The sequence below is a fragment of the Chrysochloris asiatica genome, unplaced genomic scaffold (assembly GCF_000296735.1).
Source record: "Chrysochloris asiatica unplaced genomic scaffold, ChrAsi1.0 scaffold00018, whole genome shotgun sequence".
Classification (NCBI taxonomy): domain Eukaryota; kingdom Metazoa; phylum Chordata; class Mammalia; order Afrosoricida; family Chrysochloridae; genus Chrysochloris; species Chrysochloris asiatica.
In genome coordinates this window covers 12,704,557-12,725,767 of record NW_006408536.1, presented here as the reverse complement: position 1 = coordinate 12,725,767, position 21,211 = coordinate 12,704,557, and the positions used below count along the sequence as shown (strand labels likewise).

Below are 21,211 nucleotides of genomic sequence, written 5' to 3'. Positions count from 1 at the left end.
CGCTCCGCGGGAGAAAGATGAGGCTTTCTACTCCCGTAAAGATTTACACCCTCGGAAACCCTGTACAGGGTCGCTATGGGTCGGAATCGACTCGAAGGCACTTAACAACAACATATAGGTTAATAGTTGGAGATGTGCTATTAACTGCAAAGTCAGCACTTCTAATCCACCAACCACGCCTCAGAAGAAAGCTGTAAGGCTTTCTCCTCCCTTAAAAATGCAGGACTTCTATGAGTCGGCATCAACTTGATGGCACTTAACAACCACAGCACATGTAATGCTACATAAAAGTATAGCTTTAAAGAATTTATTCCAGTAACTTCCCAAGGCTTCCTTTATTTTGCCACAATTTCAGTAAACCAAAATCTTACCATCAGATTCATCAGTAAGAACGTTAAAATGGTTTGAACTATGTGGTACTATAACAGTGCTGGGACTAAAAGTAAAATGCTGTGTGGCATCCCCAACTAAAGAGCTTCTGATTTCTAAACTACCTGCGTATGTGGTCCAAAAATGGACATTTACTCCAACCAGCCCTCTCCCCTGTGTGCTGTCCTTGTTAGCTGCCAGCAAAGTGACCCCTGACTCATGGCTACCTCATGTGTCACAGAGTAGAACTGCCCCATAGAGTTTTCTTGGCTGTGTGGTGCTGTGGGGTAATGCACTGGACTGCAAGGTCGGTTTGAACTGCAAGGTTGGCGATTCAAATTCACCAGCCAATCCTTGGAAACCCTATGCAGGGTCTCTATGAGTCAGAACCGATTCGTCAGCACTGAACAACAACAATGATCTTTACGGAGCAAGGCACTAACGATCGCCAGGCTTTTCTTCTGCAGTCAATGGGTGAGTGGAAACAGTCAACCTTTCAGTTATCAGCCAGTCACAAACATCTTGTGCTGCCCTGGTTCTTCACCACCAGGTAACCCACCCTAATGAGACTGACCTAAAGCAGTACATCTCAAACTTAAGTGGACACAAGAATCACCTGGGGAGCTTGCTTTGACTGCAGTTTCCTGAGTGCTACACACAGAAATTCTGGTTCCGTAGATTAGCGTTTGACATCCCACACCTGAGATTTTGTAGCCAGTGACACTGAACACTACTAGTTCAAGGACACTTGCCTTGGGAACGATCTTCTCTTATGCAAATATCAAGGAACCCTGATACAGTAGTGGATTATGAGCTGGGCTGCTAACTGCATGTTCAGTAGTTCGAATCTACCAGTCGATCCACAGAAGAAAACTGAGACTTTCTGCTGCCATAAAGATTTACTTCCTCAGAAACCCTATACAGGGTCACTATGAGTCAGAGGCACACAGTCAGCACCACCACCATGCAAATATGCACAAACTGGTAACTAGTTGTTTTTGAAAGAGCATTTCTTACCCATCATCTTTCTGAACTCTGGTAATATGTTAACTGAGGGGGTCTTTCTGGTCGCTTGGAGTAGAATTCAGCACTGTAGGATAAGCACTGGATTGCTCATTACACGGTTAGCAGTTCAAACCCACCAGCTGCTCCTTGGAAACCCTATACAGGGTTGCTGTGAGTCAGAACCAGACTCAATGGCACTTAACCATAACAAGAGGACCACTGTGAGTCCCTGGGTGGTGCAAATGGTGGTCACACTCAGCTGCTAGCAGGTGGATTGGAGGCTTGAGTCCAGCCGGAGGCACTTCAGAAGAAAGGCCCCTCTGTCAATCTCCTTCCAAAAGATACGAGTCACGGAGACCCTCTGGAGCGGAGCTCTACTCTGACACACATGCAGTCACCATAAGTCAGAATCAACTCAATGGCAACTTCTTTGGTTTGCGGTTGATTTTTTCTTTGTTAACTTGTGTTTTGGAAACAATGCTATAAATGCAACTGACTCATAGTGACCCTGTATAGGGTTTCCAAGGAGCCACTGGTAAGTTTGAACTGCCAACCTTGTAGTTCAAACCGACCTTGAGGGCCAGCATTTATCTTACAGCACCACACCAGCACTCCATAAATGTAACATTTTACATTAGTTAATGTAACATCGTTAACAGGGTTCTAGTTCAGGCTTACCACCAGCAGCTGCCCTCAAGTTGATTCTGACTCATGGAACCCCATGTGTATCAGAATAGAATTGTGCTCCATAGGATTTCCAGTGGCTGATTTATCAGAAGTTTAGTATGGGTTCAGTGGATGCTAGGGAATGCATTAGAAACTAAACTGCTCAAGTCCTACTGTCTCTAAGGGGAAATGAAGGTTCTGTTAAAAACAATTTACATACTGTTTTAATTGCATAGATAATTTAGACATGACCTTGTGCCTAAAGTTAGCTTTTTTTTTTTTTTTTTAATTTTGATGTTTGGAATTCCATGAACTTATGAAACAAAGTGATAGAAGCCAGAGCCAGCATTCTGCATTTTAATATTCTAAAACATGAAGTATTCTCCTTTGTTTCATTTAATCTCCATCCAAAGATTACTTAGTTCCTAGTCTATTTTCTGCAAAAGGAGAATAATGTGATAAACAAAATAAATTTGGTTTAAATTTATTTTCAAATAAAGCAAAACTAAAGTTCTGCTGATTTCTGAACTATGCTGCATCCTGTTGTCTAGATCCCAAGGTTACTGTGATGGACAACATATGGCCCTCCCTGTTTTCTAAAGGGAGATAGTATGAGCATGCTTTCTCTGTTCCCTCTCCCACTTTGTTCCTTCTTCTTGTTATAACGCAATAGATGCTACAAGATGCTACAGATAAAAAGCTGCTTTAGGCTAGAAAAAAAAAAAAAAAGGAAGAAAGAAAAAAGCATTGTTGATTTGTGCTGACTGAAAATATTGGGAATTATCAAAATCCAGAATAAAATGAACTTAAAGAGACTACAGTTTATTTTATCCAATTTGTTCTTAGTTTCTCAGGTCACTCAGAAACTTCAGTCTCTTCTACTTTCTTAACTCCTTGACATATGGCTTTTGCTCAGGTATAAAGTCACTCTTTTATCATGTTTATTATAGCTTTTCATTTGTCTTCTCTTTGTTGTTGTTCAGCATGTGGCCTTCTCACTGGAAAGATACTAGTTGGGCTATTGTGCTATCTCACTGATTAAGATGTGGTAGCACATGTATCAAGGAACCCTGGTGGTGCCGTTCTTAAGTACTCAGCTGCTAACCAAAAGGTTGGCAGTTTGAACCCACCAGCCACTCCAGGGGAGAAAGATGTGGCAGTCTGCTTCCGTAAAGATTCACAGCCTCAGAAACCCTGTGTGCAGTTCTATTCTGTCCTGCAGGGACACTGTGAGTCAGAATGAGCTCAACAGCAGAGTTCAGTTTGGATTCAACAAATATATCAGGGTAGTTCAAGAAAAGGTAGAAGGTAGAGCAGACAATTTCTTTTTGATTGATGCACTAGAGGAAAGATCTTACATAGAAATAGTTTAATTTTATTGAAAGAATGATCATATTACATGTGTATAGAGAATACTTTAAACTTAAATTTTTTCTGATTAAAATTATAGATATGCATATCTATTCAAGTGTAGAGGTTATAAAAGATTTATCTGTGCTATGTATTATTCTGTATACATAAGATTGGCATTTCCAAATAGCTGAGCTTGAAGTCAAAAGTGTCCAATTTATGGCCAAGTAGACTTGCATGCCAACAGAAAGACATTATGGTATTCAAACCATATGCAATTCTAGCCACATTTTTCTATTTTCTCTTCATGGGTATTGCATGATGGTATTTCTAATACAAATACTAATAATGCTGTTGGAAATAATGGCACTTGCAGGTCTTTCATCGTATTGTATCACTGCTTTATCATATTAGGCTAATACACTGCGAGAGTTGGTAGAACCTCTCCATGCCAAATCGGATCCACTTCTGTTGGCACTGAATCCATTGGACTGACAGATTGATAAGCTAATGTTTAGAGAATTTAGATCGGAGAGAGTCGGCACGGCACAGACTCAACATCAACCTCTTGCAAGCAACTAAAATGGTCTCGTCCATGCTGTTTATAACAGAAAACAGACTTTTAAAAAAGTTTAGATCATCAAGTTTTTTGGATTGGGGGCCTCCCTGAAGGGATATTGAGAGGGGCAGGCCACTCTTAAGAAGAATGCGAGCTTTCTACATTGGGACTAGCCTAAGATCAAAGTCAATCAAGATGGAGCACAGTAACAGAAAACTGCTGTGGTGGGGGGGAGAACAAGAGAGGGAAGGGGGATGATGGGATGGGCTCTGTGTGGTGACACCTCAGTTGTTCTCCTGACCCCAGGAAAGGAGAAGGAGCCCCTCCAATAACTAGAAAACCTGGGTTGTTTAACGAACTCTTCGGTGGCCTCTTTAAGGCAGAGGAAGCAAATTCTGTATAAGTGTATTTTGCATTTTTTAAAAGTTGAAGTGCTGTATTGTATATTAAGTGTAATCTATTAAGGCAAGGTATACACGACTTTCTCTGAAATTTACTGTTTATTATATTATGAAGTGTATTCAGGTGCAACACAGAGACTGCTTTTGGTGACAATAATGACAATTCCTCATTTCAGGCTTTATTAGATTCTTCAGATAAAATCCTAATTTTCTCCTTATTTCTTGGCACTTGTATATCAATGGTGTTGCCTCCTAGGTCAGGCATGAGCTATTATTTTCTGTAAAATACTCATAAATCTATAGGCTGTGATTTTCGTTTAAAAAAATATTTTGTTTGGATGTCTCTTAAACTAGCTTCAGATATTATTTAATACTGTGTAACTAGGTCCCCTATGGCTTAATACTGTGTAACTAGGTCCCCAATATTGCTTTATTTTTCTTCTGTAGTGGATGTGAAATTTTCTTTATTTAGTTGGATAAGATACACTGTAATAATTTCAATGCTAATTAATGGATATTTCATACTGTGCAATGAATAGATAATTTAAAAATGTATTTTGAAATGTTTTTTTTCTTCCTGTCGCCAAAGTGTGTGGTATTGCATAATGTGAATACCTGTAAAATATATATATATATATAAATTACTTTAAAATAAAAATATGACCAATTGGTATCAGATCTTTTTAGATAGCTAAATAATTTGCTTAGTATGCTTGATCCTAAATATCTTTCTCAAGAGAAGTGATCTTTGCTTCTTTCTCACAATGGAATTTGTGTTGTGAATAAAATCACATTGATCTGCCTTATGATTGCCTCTGTGCTCTAACCATTCTCATGTCTGTTTTAACTATATAAAGAAATCAGGGCTCTGGTATGTAGAAATCTAGCAAAAAGCATTTTATTGGCATTCAGTACTAATGGAAGGGTCTTGGGTAATTCTCCCTATTTAAGCCATAGTAAAAAGTTTATGAGCTGAAGAATTTTCATTTTTTCTCATTAAGGAATGTGGTAATTACACTTTTCCCATTATAATAATGTCTTAGCTTTGGTTCCAAACTGCCCTTTATAAATTCCTGCCTTAGAGCCAGATACCTTGACCTCCATGGCTCTACTAATGGAATTTTCTAAATTCTGTGAATAAATCTAGAATCTATCATTTATGTTTGTGATTGCCCTTCAAAGCACCTTTCCTTTTTTGGGTCAATAATTCAGTACCAAGAGTACCAAGATTTTGTCCTCTGAAATTTTCATCATAAAAAATACTGTGGTACCCTGAAAATTCAACCACTTCCATCGATTTGTTTCATTAAGCCATATAATTTGGCAGAAATTTCAAACTTGGAGAGTGAAAGACAGAACAAACTTCAGCTCTGTCTCTTCCTTCCTCTCTTTGTGGAAGTAACCATTACAGTTTTGAAGAAGGGATTTACAGACACTAAGATGGGCCCAACTTGAGTTTGTGAAGCACACTGCCGGTTTTCAAGGATGGACTTTAAATGTACTGTTTTAAAAAACCCACACTTAGCAGTGTGGAAGAAGTGCGGTTTTTTGTTTGATCTTTTCTCTTTTTCATCATAGAAATTATTGCCCAATAGAAATATTTGGGTATCGTTAAAGACAGTAAACAAATGACTTCTAATTATGAAACAGATAGATGATTAAAGAACGAAGACTAAAAGCCAGCTTTTAAAATCGCATGCTTATTTCTGACATACCAAAATTTCCTTTGCCTTGTTTTACAATAGTAGGCATAACTGATTGACTTATATAAAAGCATTAATTGCGAGCTAATATTTACTTACAGTAATATTTACAATTACAGTGTAGATGCCTGAATACTGAATCATCTTTAGCATAAAACCTACAAAGACATGAAGTCCGTTAAAAGTATAATTGATACCTGATACATGAATAAGTTGTTCTTTTTGATATAATAATAAGTTGTTGTTGTTAAGTGACATCAAGTCGGTTCCGACTCATAGCAACCCTGCCAAGGCTTTCCAAGGCTGTAAATCTTTATGGGAGCAGAAAGCCTCATCTTTCTCCCGTAAATTTGTAGTTGTAGAAAATATTCCTGTGGCCCCAGTGAAAACTTTAATTGGCCCTTATGACAAGAATAGTGTGCCCATACGTGATCTCCTCAGCCTGGACTCCTGAAAGCACTCCGCTGTTCTCTCGAGTTTGACTGGTGACTAATACGACTTTGTGCAGCCTTTCGTAGCGCTTGTCATTCACTTAACCTTTGACAACGGTCTGTGTTCAGTGCACAGCTCTGTTATGGAAGGAAAGACTGTTTCCATGATAACATCATTGTCCAATCTTAAAAAGAGCACAATTTCCTTCCAGCACAGTTCCCAGAACTGTTAGTTTGGTTTTTCAGGCACACAATTGATTTACTCCTTTTTTTATTTTTATTTTTTGGGTTGTCTTTTTCCTTTCAATTTGACTCTCCTTCAGCATTGTCACTGCAGAGTGGGGACATGGGAAAGAAACCAGAGCAAACGTTCAGATGGTCAAGTTTGGTTTCTCTTTCATTTTTCAAAAAAAAAGAAACATGAATGCTATTACACATGAGACTGTCACGAGAATGACACAGCTACCTGTTAATGAAAGTCTTTGGAGTGTGTCATGTAAAAAGTAGAGGAATAAGCATCACTCAGTTTCAACCTGTTGGGTACATGAGGTGCTGTGCCAGGTAGAAGAATGTCACCTTCTCAGTCTCGGAAGGAAGGTACACATGAGCCAAGAAGGACAAAAATTGCAATTTCTCCTCAGATTTTATTTCTCTTCCTTTTGAATTTATTTTCTGTGTATGTTTGATGGCATGCCAATCTGTTTATATATAATATATAATAATACAGGTATTAAGTTAACAACCAAAGTGTTCTAACTCGCAAGGAAACCACTGAGCCTGAATGAAGGACCTGCATCAAGCCTTGTGATATTTGAGAAATGGAGAAATGTGTTGTCATCTGCTTATGAGCTATTTGCAAGAAAATGCCAACAGATTACTATTTTCCACTAGCTAAGTTTTTCTTTGCACTTTTCTTGATCAATTACTACCTGGAGATCATACACAACCTAAAGAACCAAACAATAAGTAGTTGTGATGCTCACCACACTCAGAGATCAACATTATTGTAAGACAATAAATGGTATTTTCTTCTCTCCCCCCCGCCTGCCCCCTGGCCAAATATGACACAGCCAGAAATTACCCTCCTTATCACAGAATACAAGTTAATTTGTCAAAAACTTAGTTGTAAATCTCAAATCTATGAGTCAATCAAATTTTATATCAGAAAGAGAACTTGATATGTTTGCTTTGCTGTAATAAAATTGGAATTTAACTAATATGCAATTTGACACAGGACTAACTTGCATATTATCAAGGAAAATATAATTTGGTTGGGGGATGGATTTATTCCAGACTAGGCCTATATTTTTCTGAATAAGATACAAATGAAAATGGTTTCTGAATAAATCAAATACAAATGAAAAAAAGTCATTGTAGCAGCGATACACTACTTCCTCAATAGGAATCACAGAAGACTGCTATGTGAACTGTGATTTGAATATGGCCCTCGATACTTTGCCAGTCCAAAAGCATCCATTCAAGTTGCAAAAAGGCTGGTCTTAGGCCAGTTCTCCAGCAGCTGAACGGGCACATTGAAAGAACATCAGTTGGGGTGCAGACCTCACCAAGAGCTTGCTTCCTCTCTAAGCAAGCCTCTCCTGAAAGAAGGAAAACAAGGGTTTTAAAAAGAGAGGAGCCAGAAGATAAGTGAGAAGGAGATGAAGAAGAAGAGGGCAAAGAGAAGAAAATAAAGGTGCTTTCATATTTTCAGTTGCAACAGTAACCCAGATTGATTTAATTGGTATTCATCTGAGAAATATCAAGGAAACCCACTGAAAATTATAAAAGAAAATAAAGGTCTGTTTTTGTCTTGAATGTTGAGTTCTGTGTTGTGTTTTGACTGCTGAGCGCAGTGAATCAGATTTATAATGTGATTGCCCCTCACCCCACTCCTTGAAAATAAAAGGACTCTGTCTAGTCTTAAAATGTTGAATAACTGGTGGCATTCTGTGGTAGCCTGGCATCGCAACCCCTCACCCTTACTCATTCCACTACTGTGTCTTGTTCAGTGTTACATATGTGTCTGATGTGCAGAAGATGGGCATTTACTTATCTCTGATAGAAGCCACACACTTCCATGACTATACTTGGAAATGTTTCTGTGTTCCGTCTCATTGTGATTCTTTGTTCAAATGTGCTGCCCAGAGATAAATCCATACTCAATTCTTCTTACAGCTGTCAACCCATATTCTTTGTATAATTATGTTGTCTTTTAGTTGAAGGTTTTCCCTCCTTAACAGAAAGAAGGGGGAAAAAATTCCATTTTGATTTATTTAATAGTTTTGTATGTCCTTTTTAATACTAAATCGTTACTTATCCTTAAAGTAAGACTACAATGAAATTTTATACGAATTGATCATCTGCCTCATTATTCTATAAACTTTAAGAACTGGGGGAAAAGAAAACTGAGCCGAGGTTTTTTTTGTTGTTTTTTTAAATATATATATATATACATCCTACAGTGTCAGGTGGAGTCCTGGTGTGGCTCTGTGGGTTAATGCGCTGGACTGCAAAGATTTTGCAGTCGGTTTGAACCACAAGGCTGGGCAGTTCAAGCTCACCAGCCACTCCTGGGAAACCCTATACAGGGTCACTATGGGTCGGAATCGACTCGACGGCACTTAACAACAACAGTGTTGGATAATATGGAGGAAGGTTATCTTAAAATACAAATTTTCTATGTAAATAGGCTTCTGTCTCCCTTAAATCCTAAAAGTAGTATCTGGATCCCCTTTTCCTTCACCTTGTTTCTAGAAGTGAAAAAGTAATAATACATTAGGCCCTCTGATCCCTTAACTACTATAATTCACATCTTTAGGCCTCCCATTTCTAGCCCGCCCTCTACACTATGAAATCACGTGTTGCTTGAGATAGTCTTGCCATGAGGCAAAAAGACCAATGTCTGCTAAATAATCCCTTGGGGTCCTTTCCCTAGCCCGAGATTTTATGAAATGAAATTTATGCTGGTTCAATGTGTCCTTGTTTTTATAACTCCATTTTGTTACTTGAATTGACATGCTTTTGTGGCTTCTTCCCTGCAAACCATTCCTATCTATCTTGCTTCAGCCCTGCTCTTAACCCACAAAGCAGCTCCTCTTGTTACCATCTTCCATCCACCGATTCCTCACAATCCTGTGGGTGTTGAAAACATTCAAGGATTAGCCAGCAGAGAATTTAAAAACTGTTACTTAAAGGGATTTGAATCTGTGTTTTTAGATTATAGTTCAAAGTTATGCTCTGGTTATTGTTGAGTCGGTTCCGACCCATAGCGACCCTGTACAGGGTGTCCAAGGCTAGAAATCTTGAAGGGAGCAGAAAGCCTCACCCTTCTCCCACGGAGCGGCTGGTAGTTTCAAACTGCTGACCTTGTGGTTCACAGCCCTATTCGTAACCACTACGCCACAAGGAGCTCTGGTGGTGGTTGTGGTTGTTGTTGTTAAGTGCCGTTAAATTCATTATAGTGGACTTAACACACTTGGTGTTAGCATGTGTGCTGATGATAAGGGATTTTCTCATGGAAGGACTCAATAATCATATTCACCATTAGTTGCTAACCTTGGCAACAGATCCAAGAGTTGAATTTGAAATTTAAATGAAAGTACTTTTTAATCCTAAAGGTGATCCCTTCCAGTTAAGGTACTATATGTTCATGACCTTTTTCGGGCAGTTTTAGGTATCCTTTTAAAAGTCTGTTATATGCTGCATTTAAAGGAATCTTACATTAACACTTACTGTTTAAACAGAGAATTCAAATGAATCCTAAAAAAAAAAAATTGGCAGTATAGGATTTTTGTTAAAATCACGGATTCTGGAGCTAGACTTCTCAGTTGGAATTCTGGCTCCACCATTTACTAGATGTGAGCTTCGGCAAGATGATGAAGATAAAATAGTTTTACTTTTACTATTGTTGTTAGGATTAAATGAGATAATGGATATTAATCATTTAACTTACTGCTTGGCACATATGAATATCAGCTGTTATTATTATTACCAATTGTTGTTTTGTGCCATTGAATTGATTTCAACTTACAGAGTTACCTATAGGGTAGCTTTTTTTTTTTTTTTTCCTACTGACAAGCAGTTGATGGGTTTGAATCCATGACTTTTTGGGTAGCAGCTAAGTGCTTAACCATTATGCCACTAGGGCTCCTAATAGGGATTAAAAAAAAAAAAACTATGTCTGAAAGTCTAAAATCATTACATGGACCATGGTGGGATGAACAACTTTCCATTATTTGCTCCTTGGGCAATCCAATTGGTCTCCCTCAAATAGGACACTTTGGCTACCTATTAAAGGAAACATGATATAGCCCTACTCCAGTCTACCACTCCAAGCCAAATCCTAGTTAATCTATGGATTCATTTTTATCTATTGGATTCATGTTTATCATTGTTGAAAAAGATATATCAATATTCCAGCAACTAAAAAACAAAATGAGAATTTGACTTATTCAGTTCAATCTAAGATCCTTTCCTGAACCAGTCTTCATAATTTTTTATTCAAAATTATTTAATTTGAATATTGTCTTCTTAGGTCTTATAAATTGCTAAATAGCTTCTCTTAATATGTGCCAGATTTTTTCTTAAATTTGTGTAACAACTTAGTACCATATTTCACTTAAAACGTTATTAATGATGACAATTTAAGATCATTTAGTATTTTTACCATGACAGCCACATGAAACCTAAGATCCTTCATGGCACATTATTGGAATATTTTTATTAGCAAATATGCTCCAGTGAATGACATTACATCTTATAAGGGCTGGAAAAATATAAAGTAAAAAAGCAATTCACTCAAAACTGCTAAACCAGGAGAACTCTATCAATCAACACTGCTATGCTTATCAGTATTATGACAAGGGACCCACTAATGTTTTTAAATATTAAATTATGTGCAACATTGTTTCTGTGTTGTGTACCTTTTAAACTCTAATTGTTTGAACTAAATGGACTCATGATATGTACAGTGATTTGCTATCAAAACAATATTTACTTAGTCAAAGCATCCTATTATTTCATCATTCTAAAACAATTGGCTGCCTGTAGCTAATTTTACCCAACAGAACTAGCAGCTGTGTTTGTTGTTGTTGTTGTTGTTGTTGTTGTTGTTTTTCCCCCCATTTTGTTTTGTTTTGTTTTTTTAAATAACAGAATGTTTCCTAGTCATTCATTATCCTGTTTTTCAGGTGGTTTTGTTTTGGTTTTTTTATCAGCAGATTTTTGGAGTGTCAAATAACTAACTGTTTATTACATTGGATTCATTTTTATCTTTTTTTTGGACATTGCAGGTGAAAGTAGGGAAGAAAAGTTAGGAGACTCATTGCAAGATTTATACAGGGCATTGGAGCAAGCCAGTCTGTCACCTCTAGGAGAACATCGAATTTCAACCAAGCTGGAATACAAGCTGTCATTTATAAAAAGATGCAATGATCCTATAATGAATGAAAAACTACACAGGCTGAGAATTCTCAAAAGCACTCTAAAGGTAAGAAATAAGATAGTAGAAATTCCTTGAAGAGATTCATTCTTGAACTCAAAATGGATGACCAGATATTCTAGATGCAGAAATAACAAAATAGAGATTGGGGAAGGGATGAGGTAAACCAACAAGGAGCAACAGTGTTCATATCTCATAATAATAAGTATATTGGTAAAAAGGAAATCATCTTAACTTTGCATGAAAGCCCCAAAGTGCTGACTAAATGTGATGTGACTTAGTTCTCAGAGCAAACAGGACGTAATTAATTTTTTTCCAAAACTGCAAAAAAAAAAAAAAAAAAGGCTGGTGTTACTCCTCACTCTTACATTTTCCTAAGGTAAGTGTACTCTATAGTATAATGATCAGAGTTATTAAAAGAACTCATCATGCACGCAGAATACAGTAGTTAGTGGGTGCTAAAAGGGTTTGAGATATTTTGTGAGTATTTCCTACATGAATGGCTGTGCATTTAGATTGCAGCCACTGTGATTCATGTTCCATGGAGAAATGTTAGCCATCTTCTGCTTACACTCCCAGTTCCCAACTCACATGTTACTTTCTTATTATACATTTCCTAAGAGTGATCTCTTAAAAATTTATGCTTATCTTCCCCACAGTTGCTTTATTATATGTCATCCCCAGTTGGGGAAGGAGATGATGAGTCAAGTCTGACTCATAACAACACTTTAGGACAGAGTAGAACTGCCATATAGAGTTTCCAAGGCTGTAAATCTTTAGGGAAGCAGACGATCACATCTTTTACCTGCAGAGTGACTGGTGGGTCCAACCCCCTGATCTTTTGTTTAACAGTTGAGCACCTTTGCGAGCAGAGTTGTTGTTTAGTACTGTAGAGTCAGTTCAGACTCATAGCAAGGAGCAGCTCGTGGGTTTGAACTGCTAACCTTGTGGTTCACCATCCAGTGCTGCTCCTACATCACCAGGAGTCCTCTAAGCAGAGTAGAAAGGCAGAAAGTTGGAGAGGGCAGCGTTCCCCTCACCATGTTCATATTGCAGGAAGATTGGAAAGAGCAGCAGCCACACTCAGTTCTAGGACATTCCAGGGGAGGGCCTGCAACAGAAACTTAGTCTAAGCAGGACCTACACCCTGGAAAAATCACAGACTGGAAAGAACTAGTATACAAGGTATGCAACACAGAAACTTGAGGAAATGAACGGTCATGGGGCTCCTGGGGGAGTATTTCAGATCCATAGTAGGCTACTAAGGTTTTGGAATTTTGAAATATAGAAGACTGTCAAAGAGATAAACAAAATAGAAAACGAATGATTTGGTTAAAAACAAAATTCAAGTAGCTAGTCTAGTTTTTCAAGTTAATTAGCTTTTAATTGGTTTTTACTAAAACATTGTTACAAATTGATGAGAAATTTTAATGGACTTTTGATAATGACTAGAGTTTCAAATAGGGCTATAATATTCATACGAATGATGCCAGTAACTAAACTCACCTCCAAAGATATCTCACCCTCCAGTCTTAGAGACTCACACCCCTCATTCAGCTCCGAACTGCCTAGGTTAGAAGACGAGCAAATATTTTTAAACAAATTAGGTTCACATATTCTAAAGATCTACCACACACACCTTGCACCCACCTGTCTTTTATGCTTTGTAGATTCTTGAAAAGGATTTTCTTCTAGTAGCAAAGAATCTGAGCTGCTGATTGTTTAGTTGACTAAGTATTGATGAATTGTTTAGTTGACTAAGTATTGATGAAGTATGTTACCAGTGTTCTGTTGGACTCTGGGGCAACTAAAGCGGATGAGAAAATCACTATAAAGAAAGCCTTTTGCTAACAAACTACAGAAAGAACCCTATACTTTTTAGCAAGGAAATTAGTAAGGAATGAAATTTCCCGTTAGAGACGGGCAATTGTCCAAGTAACCCTATGTTTGTCTAGTTCTGGAATTTTAACAGTACCCTTACCAAGCACAGATATCTGATCCTACCACAGACAACTCACAGAATTCTCAACTCCAGTTCCATTCTATCTACTTTGTCTTAACCAAGCTACCTAGCACCAAGGACTAGAACTTCTTAGCCACCTTGCTGTCTTCTTTCCCTCCAAACTCCAGCTGTCACAGAGCCATGCCTTCTCACTTCCTGTAGAACATTTCCTAGACCTCCCTACCCCTTCCTTGGGTCTATAAACAAGACTGAACTTAAACCCTCCTCCGTTCCCCTTTCTACCTGGGAGATTCACTTCTTCTACAGGTAAGAGTTGTACTGTGGTGTCCGTATCATAACGAAGATGAAAGGGAAGGCCATTTTCCATTCCAGGCCTGCAGTGCTACAGGAAGGGAGCCATTAACATTCACACAGCAAGAATTATGTATGTGAGGTAACAGGAGAGTTATGTTTTCTCTCAGGCATGCATAAGGCACTTACCTCATACCACGGGGAGGTAGGTCAGGTGCAAAAATAACTCAAGTGACAGAATGTGATCATTCATGTTGCCAATAATGACATGTCACAGAGATATAAGTGAGGGAGCAGATGGTTGTTTTTCTAATTGTTAAGGAAGGCATCAAGAAAAGAGGTGTTTGAACTGATCCTAAAGAGTGAGAAAAATTCCCATAGCCAGAAATGAGAAAAGGACAGGCCTAGAGAAAAAAGTGAATCACAGAGTGAACAGCATGAGGTATCACTTAAGTTTAAACAAAAGTACATGAGGGCTTGAGTCTAAATAGCCAAGTGAACATATGCCAGAGCCATTTCTTATAGGGTAGCTTTTTTTGCATATTAACTTTTTATTTTAAACTTGGATAAGTTTGTCCCCATCATAACTGTTGAATCCTTCTGCATTGCAGGCCAGAGAAGGGGAAGTAGCCATTATTGATAAAGTTCTAGACAATCCAGACTTGACATCTAAAGAATTCCAACAATGGAAGCAGATGTACCTCGACCTCTTCTTGGATATCTGTCAAAACACCACCTCAAATGACCCGTTAACTATCTCCTCTGAAGTAGATGTAATCACTTCCTCTCTAACACACACTCATTCTTACATTGAAACGCATGTGTAAGTGTATTCTGCCTTCAGGTCACCTGGTACCTTTGAGTACTTTGAACAAGTATATAAGGTAGTTTTTATATCAATGTATGGGACACTTGACAAGCTAATGTTACTGAACTACCAGTATATGAAACCAATCATATAAGGTCACAATACCACTGTCTTTAATGAGCATTTGTATATTTTATATGCAATTAGTGCTCAGCTTGTGTTTACCATGTGCAAAATAAACTGTCTTTAATGACTTAAGATTAACTTTTGCAAACAATTCTGAAGACAAGTGGTCTTCAAGTAGTAAAACCACAAAAAGGCAGTTTTATATCTAAAGTCATCTTTTCTCCCTTTAAGTTAATTTTATATAAATAAGACTTCAAAAGCAAATCACATTTTTTCAGGTGCAGACATCCTTGTGGGTGGGAAAGAATTTAAACCTTTTTTATATTTATTAAAGTGTTCTAAGAATTTTCTTAAACATTGCACAAAGTTTAATGCTGTAGTTTTATTTTTGTGAAATGTAGATGCGTATACAAGAGTTAAGCAAAATAGAAGAGCATGGACAAAAAAGAGAAGTTCAGGTATCTGATATTCGTCTTAATAGTCTATTAACTTGTGAAAGCTGGTTAATGGAAATACTATTCCAAATCTATGAGAACACTTAATGGTGTATCAGGGCAAAGCTTTGTAAGATGTTTTTGTAACTAAGACCAAAATTGAAGATAGAGCTGCTTTATTTTCTTGGTTTAAATCTTCCTTTATTTTTGTAGTGATGAAATGTTGATTGTGTACAGAGGAAACTGAGAATGGATTTTTAAAAACGACTTAACTCACCCAGAAGGGCAGCTAACAGCTTTCAAACTCCAACTCGTAAAATACCACAAGATATACATGGAAATCAATCAACTTTCCAGTTAGTGTCTAATCCCTACACCACCACCACCACTACCACCACCACCCTGGTCCATTAATTAAACTTAAGTAGTTATACTTCAGGCAGAGAAGTAAAATATGTTGTTACAGGCTGGTGTGTGTTGTAATACAGGAAACAATCTTGAAAACAATTTTTAAGTGTACTTCTCTCCTAAGAAGCAAAAGGGTGATGATTACTCAGAGATAGGCTGCATCAAATGATGTGAGAGAAACAACGAAGCTTGGCCTAGCTTCATGAATTGACCTATAGAGTGGATGAAGTCTATGAAAATGTCCTCTTCACCTATTTCCCTTTATAACTGTCTCGTTTTTTAAAGTGATCACAGCATGCTAATAACCGTGCTGCTTTTAAGTGTCTGGCTGCATAACGTACAAGTCACACTTTGCTGGGTTTTAAGGAGGAAGGGACCCTCCTTTACTATTCTGTATCCTAAAATCTACTTTTACTCAGCTTTATACTGTTGCCTGTACAGCTCAGTGAATGTACTTTCATCTTTCAGAGTTCAGATATCTGCCAGTGAGACCCTTTGCTGTATAGGAGAAAGCAAAAACTCCACAGCCAGGCTCGTTTTTCTTTGCTTTTGAAACCACCATTGACTCACTATCGTTTTGCACACTTTGCACAACTGTACAGGAGAGTGGCCTTTCTACAGCACATTTTCAGTGAACCTATATTTAGTCAAAATGGATAAAAGAAATCATGTATTCATGTTTGTATGGAATTTGGGGTCTAGTGTAATATTTTTATCATTTAAAGAAAACTATTTGTAAAAAAAACATTTATTTACTGCATGGGTATTGACACACATTAAATTTGTGAGATTTTGTATATGTACCAAAAGCAGAACTAACAAACATCAACAACAACAACAACAACCCTCTTGTCCTAAAATGCAGTGTGCTTGTTACAGGTGTTTAGACTTGTTGTTTGCTAAACCAAATGTATATGTTCACATAATAATATCTGTACCTGACGGACGTGTCACGTGTACAGTGGCCAGGTCTGGCCCTGTAAACTGCAAGTTGAAGGGAAGACCAGCTCTGTGGCCGTGAAGCAGCTTTTACTTCTGTAAAGTCAGCTCTGTTGTATTAAATGGTAAACATTAAACTAATGAATTTCAAAAGACTTGTGGCTAGCCTAGCATGAAAGAGATCTTTTACCACTATATATCTGTACATTTTATTGCATTTGTTTCAAATCTAGGAGAGAGGCAGCGCTGTAAACTGAAGTCAAATAAATTCCGCTCTTACTGAATCTTTATAAAGCACCTGCTTTATTCATCCAAAGTCTGTAACACATTTCTTGGGACCTAAGCATGCAATCACCATCCTGCCCAGTTGGGAAGTGTTAACTTTGCCAGAATAGGCAACTAGTCCATGTATACAAGTGTCTGCTCTGAAAAAATCAAGTTGGTTTCCCATTTTACCTGACACGAACTTAAAATTTTACCTGATTCTCTTTCCTTTCTATTTTGATTTCCTTTAGGGAAGCCAAATTTGGGGGACAGGGAGAACTACCTTTAAATATATATATATATAAACTCTAGCATGTCTACAGAATGAACATTTAAAGAGGATAAAGGAAATAGATGTTTGTTTAGGCTCCGTTTCGTTTTTGTTAGACATCCAACTTAACTTGGGGAGCCTGATTCTTATGGCTGAGGGGTGCTTAAATGAACTAAAACCAAGGAAATTACCTAAAGCCACAGTAAAGGCAGACTAGGAGTTGCAATGGGCAATTTAAAAAAAAAATGAACCTAGGATACTTTATATACACACATAAAATGCTTTCTTAGAGACTTTCCCCTCTATGTGCATCAAACCATCAAAGCAAAACTATAACCATGGCTCTAGATCATAAACTCATAGTTCTTCTTATAAGATTTCCTGTAGCTTAACAAGGCACGTGCCACCTTTTAGGATGCCATATTACAGCCTTTATAATCAATAATCTTCTGAGTTTTGGATATAAATTCTTGTACTTTTTTTGGCACAAAAGTTATTATTGTCTGTTGTTGCTGTTAAGTGTCGTTCAGTCGGTTCTAATTCATAGCAACGCTGTATAGGGTTTCTAAGGAGAGACGTGGGGGGATGGGTTTTGAACTGCCGACCTTGCGGTTAGCAGGTTAGCAGTCCAGCGCGTCACACCAGGATTCTTATTCAGCACCTTGGTAAACACTAACTATAAGAGGGAAAACAGGATTATATTTAGTTTGGAAGGTCCAGTAAGCCCATCATGAGTCTGTAGAAATTCCCAGCTCACTGAAGCAAATTTCTCTATCCTTCTATATTCCTTCTCCTGCTTATTCCTTCTCAGCTAAAGGGGAAATATTCCTTTTCAGACAAGATCTTGTCTGCCTCCTTAACCTTCAGAAGCCACTCAGCTTCCAGAGTTCCATTCTTAAGAAACGCCCATCTGTTGTTCTATAGGTCTGATGGTCCAGTGTGACTTTCTCCTCTGTCATAAAAACTAATCCATTAGGCCCATCACTAAATCTGGTGTCTCTCCAGCTTCTTTCTCCCTCTCGTCATCCCCACCTTCGGGCAGCTGCAGCACGGCGCACTGCAGGCCGCTCCAGGCCCAAGGCAGCGCGCAGTCAATGTCCTCCCAGCGGTCCAGATCCAAGTCGTAGCCCACCACGTTGCGGGTAGGTACCTGGCGCGAGTCCCGCCACTTGAGGCCACCCAGCAGCAGCGCTGTCTCTTCCACCACCGCCAGCCCATAGCAGAAACGGTCAAAGGGCAGGGGGCGCAGCCGTGTCCATTGGTCCGCACGAGGATCGTACCGCTCGATCTCGGAGAAGGGCTCATAGCGCCCCAGAAAAGCGAACACAGCACCACGCAGGGCCGCCATGTGGTGCCCAAAGCGGGCTGTACTCATGGGTGCCTTCTTGTTCCATGCCCGCTTCCCGGGGTACAGGGCAAACACATCTCGGAGGCTACTCGCGACGCCCTCACCGCTTCCTGCCTTGCCCCCGGAGATGTACACTATGCCCCGGTCCCCGACAACTCCCGCGTGTCCATGCAGCGCCCGAGGCAGCGCCCCAGCCTCCATCCACCGGTCCCGGCGTAGGTCGTACATTTCCACCGAGGCCAGCGCCTCGCCGGCCGCGCCCAGGCCCCCGACGACCAGCAGTCCCTCAGCCACCGCACCGCACCAGAAGTGGGCCCGTGCCTCGTGCATGGCGGGCACTGGCGTCCAGGCGTGGAAGCGCGGGTCATAACGGTGCACTTGGGCGGTGACTGCACGCGGGGCATCAGCCAGTGGGCAGGAGGCGCTGCCCGCAGGACTCTCGCCACCTAGCACAAACAGGAAGTTACCCACGACACACACGCTGTGGCCCAGCAACGGGGTGGGTAGCCGAGTGAGGCTGCGCCAGCGGTGGTTGTACACGTCGAAGGCCACCACGTCCTGGGTCAGCTCCCACTCTTCCTCCTCTTCCTCCTCCTCCTCTTCCTGTACCTCCTCAGGCTCCACCACAGCGCCCTCACCCCTCACTGCCCTTCGAGGTACCGCCACCTCCACCTCCACCATCACCACCTCCTGTGCTCTGCGCCCCCCAACCAACAAGATGCGGGTTTGGGGACTCCGGACACTGGTCTGTTCGCTCTGCATAAGCGGCTGGCGCGAGGGAGCCGTGTGGTAGTTGAGAGCCTGGATGATGAGGCCCTTGACTCGAGCTGGCAGCGCGAGGCCAGAGCCGGAGTACATGCGCCTCAGCACAGCGGCGGGCACCAGGCCAAATCGGACGCACTCCAGCAGCAAAGTGCAGTGCGCCAGGCGCTCAGCCGCAGGCTCCTGCCGAAGCCAGGCCAGCGCAAGGCCCAACAGCTGAGCCTCGGGCACCCTCGCCACATCGGGGGCGCCCAACACGGCCTTCAGCGACGTGGGGTTTAGTTCTAGCAGCCCCGCAGGGCCGGCGCCCCGCGCCAACAGCTCCTGCAGGTGACGCACAATACAGCGTTCGGCAATGCCCAAAGTGTGCGACAGGCCGAACCGCGCCGCCACATTGGCGGCGAAGCAGCAGTTGTCTGGGGCCAGCTGGCGCTCCAGGTAGCGGCCGCACAGCTCCAGGGCTTCCGTGACCTGCAGGTAGCTGGCGGCCTCTAGCGTGTCCTCCATGGTGTCCATGGAGAGCGGCAGCCAGGCGGTGTAGATGAAATCCAGCAGGCGCTGCAGGCCGGCCGCCGACGGCACGTGTAGGTGGATAACGCGCGCCCGCGACTCCCGGGTGTGGCTTTTGAACAGGGCCCTGAAGTAGTCACTGGAGCACGCCAAGAGCGACCTGTGCGCAGGGAATTCGCTGCCCTCGACCTCCAGCGTCACGTCGCAAAGGAAGCCTTCGGCGCGCAAGGCCTGGTAGCCGGTGAGCAGCGCGCCGCCATGAGCTTTGCAGTAAGACAGGAAGTAACTCATGATGCCTAGGGCGAGAAGCCACCAGGCCGGGGCTTCTGCCGTGGGACTCAGCCGGAGGCATCCCGGGGCACTTCGCCCCTGGAAATCCTTGCGAGCCCCAGGTCCCTCTGTTGTTGTTGTTAAGTGCCGTCAAGTCAGTTCCGACCCATAGCGACCCTGTATAGGGGTTTCCAAGGAGCGACTGGTGAGCTTGAACCACCAACCTTGTGGTTCAAACAACTTTGCAGTCCATCACATTAGCCCACAGCGCCATATCAGGACTACATCCAGAACCCTTTGTTGTTGTTAAGTGCTGTCAAGTCGATTCCGACCCATAGCGACCCTGTATAGGGTTTCCAAGGAGCAGCTGGTGCACTTGAACCACCAACCTTGCAGTTCAAACGGCTTTGCAGTCTGGCGCATTAACCCACAGCACCACACCAGGACTCCTAGCAGGGGCTAAATTGTGCCTGCTCAACTTCCATCCAGGGCTCCTTCATCCGAGTCTGCAGATGACCTTGGGCCCCTTGTAATGCAAATCCGTCCCAGACCCCACTTCCAGCAGCCCCTGGCCAGGGTCAAGAAGGGCACAGAGGGTAGAGGCTTCCAGAGGATGCAGGTCTTGGTTTGGGCAGCTGCTGAAGCTGCCAGAAGTTGCCAGAAGTTGAAAGGGCCAAGGTGTGGGTGGCCTCTGGGGCTGCTGGACCTCCGAAGGCCCAGATGCGCAGATGTGCCCCGGACTTGGAGAGTACAGGGCCAGGGCTCTGACCACCCGGACGTGGACAAAGAGTACGGGTTCTGCGGACACCCGCGAGACCGGGGACAACTGGCTCGCGAGGGGCGGGGGTGGGGAGCGGTGAGCTTGTTCCACGCGGAGGATCAAATCAAAGCCT

General features: G+C 41.2%; 2 protein-coding genes across 4 annotated transcripts in view; one reads left to right on the top strand and one right to left on the bottom strand.

Moving 5' to 3' along the window:
* The window catches only part of CNKSR2 (connector enhancer of kinase suppressor of Ras 2), a 427,386-nt gene extending 412,242 nt beyond the window's left edge, over positions 1 to 15,144 (top strand). Inside the window, exons 21-22 of one of the 3 annotated variants that reach the window (XM_006835578.1) lie at positions 11,776 to 11,972; positions 14,790 to 15,144. In XM_006835578.1, coding sequence (XP_006835641.1) covers positions 11,776 to 11,972; positions 14,790 to 15,005 — 413 coding nt within the window. In that variant the 3' untranslated portion in view covers positions 15,006 to 15,144. Of the gene's footprint in view, positions 1 to 3,804; positions 4,150 to 11,775; positions 11,973 to 14,789 lie in introns of those variants that run through there. The other 2 variants (XM_006835579.1, XM_006835580.1) reach the window with 2 other exon arrangements.
* Positions 15,145 to 18,392: 3,248 nt separating this feature from the next.
* KLHL34 (kelch-like family member 34) lies at positions 18,393 to 20,339 on the bottom strand. The gene has a single exon (XM_006835676.1). The coding sequence runs from the start codon at positions 20,337 to 20,339 to the stop codon at positions 18,393 to 18,395; it is 1,947 nt and encodes a 648-aa protein (XP_006835739.1).
* Between the last annotated feature and the right edge of the window lie 872 nt (positions 20,340 to 21,211).

Bases quoted from the DNA above. Each gene is read 5' to 3' on its own strand.
- KLHL34 (XM_006835676.1), bottom strand. From the start codon at position 20,339: ATGAGTTACTTCCTGTCTTACTGCAAAGCTCATGGCGGCGCGCTGCTC.